General features: G+C 42.5%; 1 protein-coding gene across 1 annotated transcript; it reads right to left on the bottom strand.

Annotated features, from left to right (window-relative positions):
• Positions 1-5564: 5564 nt before the first annotated feature.
• On the bottom strand, positions 5565-6448 carry LOC125520763 (RING-H2 finger protein ATL8-like). Its single transcript, XM_048685776.1, has one exon. It carries the CDS (start codon positions 6338-6340, stop codon positions 5717-5719), a length of 624 nt encoding a protein of 207 aa, XP_048541733.1. The 5' UTR covers positions 6341-6448; the 3' UTR covers positions 5565-5716.
• Positions 6449-6829: the final 381 nt, after the last annotated feature.

Below are 6829 nucleotides of genomic sequence, written 5' to 3'. Positions count from 1 at the left end.
TGAACCATGCTGGACGCCGTACGATGCACTACTGCTTTACATGTGGATATGTTCCCTGATTGAATTCAAATTTATTAGTTAGCTCTAACCTTTCTAAAGCCCCGTTAATCGTTGTATACTTATCAATATTGTAGTAGGCCTGCACAGATTCATTATGTATTTCAAACGAGATGGGCTGGCACACGTCCCTAAGCAGTGAAAATCAAAGTTCTGTCGTGACATTTTATATGAAACGGAGTCCTGACATTTCTAATAAATTAAAATCTAAAACAGACGCTCAAGCTCTCCAGTATTTCACTTCATACAAAGAATAATTTTTCTTCAAGGGTATCTGCTGTTGTAAATCTGTATTGACACACTGCATATATTCTTTTATATCTATAAAGACTGCACAGAACGATTTGAAATGCTCAATAAGGTTTTACAGCCTAAAAAATGTTCAAAAATGCAAATATATACCATGGTTCCTAGGCACTGCTCACCTTAAAAAAAGTACGCCGCATCCACATATATGGTTAAGTTTCACAGCTTATAAGTAAAGCATACAACAAAATCAGACCCCAACTACATCCAGCATGCAACAGAAAAATGAAAACAAACAAGCCTCACCTACTCTTGTTCTAGTATACGGGAAATCAATAAAATGTGGAGCAAGAGACGCACTGGGCATTGGATGAGCAAGTTGTGGGACCACAGCTGTCGTACATAACAAGGGAAAATAAAAAAAATGTGAACAGTGCTGTCGTATGGGAAACAACATTCACCCCGTCCAAAGCAACATACTTATTTACATATGGCGTAGGCATTCAGTAGGTTTACTTAGCGGTATAGGCCTCTTAATCTTTCCTTCATGGTTCCCGCCATAGTTTATCTTACCCGCCATGCACAAATCCTCATAATTGGTGTAAGGAAATGAGCGGTACTGAGCATAGGTTGGGTATACCATGGTTCTACACAACATTTTTGCTTTATTATGCATGTTGAGGTAATCTAAAAAAGATATACATGATCCATCTAGAGTTATTGCGACAACTCACCATCAAGGATTATATATCTTACCATGCAGTGTTAGCCTATGGAGAAAAAAAGGAAAAAAAGTGGAATTGTTTAATGCTCTTTATTTAAACTGTCGTAGGAGGTCTAGTACCTCAACTAAAACACTTTTGACTCATCCCATGATTCCCAACCCATAGAACACAAAATATTTGGCGAATTGCTTATTAGAGAGAGAGAGAGAGAGAGAGAGAGAGATGTTCTGAATATGGCCAATTAAAGTTGTGGCTTGAAGGGGGGACATGGTCGACTCTCTTTTTGTCCCTCCATTTTCTCTTTTTTTTTGGAGACGAACCCTACATTTCTCTGTAGTGCCCACCTTGAGAGCCGTGAAAGCTCCCCGTCCCATCTCCCCTGTTCGTCCAACGGCATTGTTGGCTTGCATGGGGGTGGGAGTGGCGGTTGAATTGTAGATAATAGTACTAGGTGTAAGCCTAGATTTGCTCCGCTTTGGAGAGGTTTGGTGTCATGTCGTAGACGAGTGTTATGTCATGTTAGAGTTGAACTCCAATGCCGGTGAGCGGCATCGGTCCTTCCTCTCTGTGTTCATGGTGATCGGCGAGGCGGGAAGGAAGATCCATAGCACTCCCTCCCAATAATCTTGTCGAAGTGATATATCTGTTACAGCCCCATACACTCCCCTCTTTCTCCATTGCCATGGAGGTGCAAGTTAGGGGGGACTAGATCGATTTTTTGCCCTCTGTCTAGCTCTTCGGGTGATTTGGAGGCAACCTTAGATTTTCACTATTTCATCCACTAGCGCTAAATCAACCTTGGCTGTCATAACAGTAGATCAAATAATGTAGATTCTTCAACCCCCATGGGAAGCCCTCGTTCCCTTGGCTGCAGTAGGACTATATTGCAATTTAGTTTATATCTTCATGTTCATGCAAGAAGAGAGGGCATGGAGCTTGGATGGTGTGTGCTTTTGCAAGGCGATGATAGTGCGTGGACTTTTATAGTCATGATCACATCGATGGAAGTGCCAGTCGTGGAAGCGAACGTTGATCAACAGACAAGTTACCGTGGGCCTACATGGTAGTGCAGGTGCCGGTCCGGGGCAAAAATGACATATTATACCCTTTTTGAGAAATTTGGCACGAAATGACCTGACATGAAAAAAAAGCCAGACTTGATCCTTTTTGGCAAGTCCATAGACCTTGAAGTGGCTGCTACATTGTGCAAATCCATACCCCATAGTGTTGCGGCTTTGGGAAACCTTAATGACTTGCATAGTGTAGAAGCAAAACCACACATGTTTGGCATCGTTAAAAAGGGCCAGATTGTGATAAAGTTTTGAGTACAAGCAATTTCATGCTAAACATTCCAAGAAGGGTCAAATATGCAATTTTAGCCTCTGTTGGGCTAGTGGATGTAACCTTAGGAAGTTAAGATCCTTGTTCATGCATTTGTAGCAACTTCGCTTTGGCATGTTTTGTTTTTGGTGCTGGCAGTCTAGTGACACAATTGTGTGGTAGAACTAGTAACTGCTCCAAATAAAAGCCTAATTAGTGACCAGTCACAGTGTATTTTACTTTTAACTCCGGAAGAAAAAACATTGGTGCCAACTTTTTCCTGTTGTAAAACGAATATGTGAGTAGCTATAGCTAGTTGGATATCTGAATTAATAGTTGTTCTGATTAAATTGCCCGAGCTGCACATTTGTATAACCCTCTTAGAGTCACATGAGTTGGGTTTCGATGGATTTATCTTGGACATTGCTACCTAATTCTAGATTTCCTTAACTGAAGGATGGATTGCATTTTGAAAACATGATGGGATGGGAAACAAGCGGCAAATGTTCCGACAATGAAAATAAGACACACATTGCCATACAAAGTACGGAAAATAAATAAGAGATGGGTTATTTCAAAATATAATGGCAGAAGCAAGGGGTGAGCATTTGTGGCAATAGCAAACGATGGTCTTGCACATGCCACTTCAAGATATTTTGCTTGTACTCATGGCAAGATAATTTTTGAGAAAGGAATCCCCTTGAATTTCAACTTCCATGCCAAGTTAATGAGGTTGCCTTTATTTTGGTACTGCATGGAAAAGTATACGGTGCATTCATTCTAGCTAGCTGGTGATGGCACTGTACGAGGAGCAAGTCCAGTGGCAGCTAAAACCAATGCATATGTGAAATATTAGAGTGGGCACATGCTTTTAATCTCCTTTCAAATTGTGCTTTGTTTCAAAAGTGAAATTGAATTGCTAAGGATCCAGCTATCTCGCTTCATCACGAAATGAGGCTAAACGTTCAAAGTGTGCCTACCTATCGCCTCTCGGAGATAATGTACCAGAAAGATATATCTCTACTTCTATAAAATACTCAGTTGGTGATGATGGTGCATCTGTCATCCATCATTTCTGACTGGTAGATTTGCATCTAATGACTATGAGGTAAGTTGTGGTCTTTTTGCAACAATAGTCCACTTCCCTGCTCCAGTTTGCAGAAAACCCTTTAGTATCTCGAAACCACCACATCCCTTCCTCACCTCATCAAAATAGCCCGAGGAATATATTTTGAGTAAAACAATTTTTAGTGATATATGTATATCAAAACTAGAGTGTTTTCTTTCAAGTTTGTGCACGAGTATTATTCTTCTTTGAATCCGTTGCAATGCACGGGCACATTGCTAGTACTATATGATCACAAAGATATATAAGATCCATTAATTCCATCTGGGGTAAGTGTGGCTCACACTACCGATCAAATATTACATATAGTATACTGCATGGGGATCATAGAAAATGAGTTGGGATGTCGAGTGAATAGTATGATTTATACTTTTAAAATCAAATCATATTTATATTAAAGGAGAGACCGACATATAGTATATTAAGGAGTGAAAACACTTTGTCTTATCGAGGAAAACACGCTTAATTTTGTCCTTGCTCTATGATGCACCCTGCCGAGTCGCCATTTTCGGCGCAAGACGACAAGAGCTGAGAAGAACAATAGAAGCAGGATATGAGCTTTTGAACCAAGTGGCCATGGTCTCTTTTAATTAGGGTAAATCTCTGCATGCAAAATACCACTCCATTGGTTCGATAGATGATGCGTAGCATCCCCGTCCTCTGCATCGTAAGTATGTGCTTTGATTAATTAGCAACCGAGTTGTCAATATTACCGCACCATTTGGCGCTAAAGAATCCGGTGACCACACATTAAAGCTGCACCATCTGATTGTTAACTTGACCATGACCCGCTGCACATGCACCACACATACACAAATGCTCTGGTCCCCAACACCCAAAACCATGTACATTTCAGTCACCAGCTAGCCGATGAATCTTTGGCCAGAGGAAAGGTAGATCTTTGAGAGAAGACGATACACATGATAAAAGGCCATCCATCATCACAAAAGAGCAGAGATACTATTTAGATACGAGATGCAAAGTATATGCATGTCTGTATGATGTGCCCATCTTCAAATATACGATGATGATCTTATCCCCAACGTTACCTGGTTAGGCACCTTTGCCGAAAAGTTCCTTTGTTCATGTTCCTCCACATATATGCCAATCGTTCCACAATTTCCTCTAGTGCGCAGCTGTACCGATCATGCAAGGACCTGGTTTTCCATGTTTGTCCATGTAATGAACGATTTCTCTTTGAAATTTTAATTGAAACACTAGCTTTAAGTCTCTTGATCTGGTGGGTCATCGTTTGATGTTTTATCCTGAATAGCTGATGTCAAGTTTGTCTTGGTCAGTGGTTTTCCCGTTTTGATTTTATGCTTTAAGTCTTCTTCCCCGACCAGATGCGGCAAAACAGTAACTCGACAAACATATGTTTGGCTTGCATAAATGTTAGTACATGTAGTCTCTATTTTCTTTTCTTTTGTGACAATGGTTACCTTATACTCCCTCTGTTTCAAATTTGAACTAAACCACGACATGTGTTATGGAACCGAGGGAGTAATAAAATACAATACATGCATCATTTAATCAAAAGAGATTCCCTCTTTTTGAGGGAGAAAAATTAACTATCCTGCTGCAAAAGTTGAAGATCAAACATTAAAGCTTCCAGCAGGTCTCATTATTTCATAGTCCCTGACTATTTATCAACTGACAGAAATTTGTCTCAGCTAGACATCACGTCCACATCAGGCATCTTACTTGAACGGCAATCAAGCTAGACTCAGGATGTGTTATCCTTCCACTTTAGTTTTCCTTCGAATGATCTCCATCATTCGAGTAGCTATCATGTTGTGCTGTAATGAATGGGCGAATCGATTCTGATGGAGACTAAAAGTTTTATTGACTAAAACAGATGAAGCACCCAAAACAAAATGAAAAAGGCAATAGATTCCACCCTGCAAATATTCGTACAGTCCGAACGAAATTGAAGTTTTCTTCGATTAATGGAGATGCTCAATTGGTTGGAGAAGAAGAAGTGGACAAGAGGTGAATATCGCAAAAGGTAGAGAAATACACAATTACTAGCAGAGCATACAATTTATGTTTTGCTGGGTCGAATGCACCAAGCCAGCAATAAAGCCGAATTAAATGACAAATCTTAAGTAACACATAAGTTTTACTGTGCAAAATCAACCAATGAACACAAATTGAATGTACAACGCGATCTAGCTAAAAAGCAGAGAGGGAGAGGAAAACAGGGCACAAGAACAACACTACAAACCTGATTAATTACAAACTAAGGTAAAAACGTGTCAGCGCCACCACCGGTCGGCGCCGCTAACTCGCCGCACCTCCCGCACCTGTTGTTTGCCGCCACCACGACCACCACCGTGGTCGTCGCTGGCGGCTGCGCGGGCATGGCAACGATGGGGGCACGACAGGAGGGGCATGTGGCACAGGTCCGGAGCCAGGCGTCGACGCATGCGACATGGAAACCGTGGCCGCACCGTGGGAGCACGCGCAGGGCCTCCCCCTCCGTGAACTCCGCCAGGCAGATCGCACACTCTGACGACGAGCATGTCGCCGGCGTCGGAGAAGCCCCGTTGGCGGCGAAGGGGATGGTGGGGAGCGCGTGGATGGCCTTCTTCTTGAGGCCCTTTGGGGGAGGAGGGGCGTGATCGGAGTATGAGGCCGAGCGGCGGCGGCGGCATGTGCACCGGGAGACGAGGGCGAGTCCAAGGACACAGACGAGCGCACATAGCAACGATGCTAGGATGAGCACCATGTCCGAGTTCACCGCCATCACAGGCGCCGTCTGCTGCTGCTCAGGGGCCTTCATGCTCACCGGTGACGACGACGGCTCGCCCGTGACAGTGTTCGCGAGGGCGGCGCCGTGCAGGAGGCTCGCCGGGGCGCGCATGGTGTTGTTTCTCTGTGCCTAGCTATGGTGTGTGGACCGTGGACTCTGTATCTAGCTTATCTTCGACTCTGAGCGTGCGTGTGTGCGATGCTCTGCTCTGCTCTCGACGTGGATTTTTATAGGCGAAAATTTTGTTTTTGCCGCTCTAGATTTTGCCAATTTTCTTTATGCCACTGTAAATTTTGACATTTCAGTTTTGCCACTCTTAGCTTTTGACAAATATTACAATTGCCATTATGTGGCAAAAACAAATTAATTTTGTTTCACTTTTGCCACTCTAGCTTTTGACAATGTATCACAATTGCCACTCTAATTTATTTTGGTTTTGTCACATAATGGCAATTGTGATATTTGTCAAAGGCTCAGAGTGGCAAAACTGAAATGTCAAAATCTAAAGTGGCATAAGGAAAATTGGCAAAATCTAGAGTGGCAAAAATAAAATTTTCCCTTTTTATAGCGTGGAGGGGGTCATCCGGTCATGATAGAAGG

The sequence above is a fragment of the Triticum urartu genome, chromosome 7 (assembly GCF_003073215.2).
Source record: "Triticum urartu cultivar G1812 chromosome 7, Tu2.1, whole genome shotgun sequence".
Taxonomy (NCBI): Eukaryota; Viridiplantae; Streptophyta; class Magnoliopsida; order Poales; family Poaceae; genus Triticum; species Triticum urartu.
Note: the sequence above shows the minus strand (reverse complement) of the source record. Positions and strands in the feature narration are given on the sequence as shown.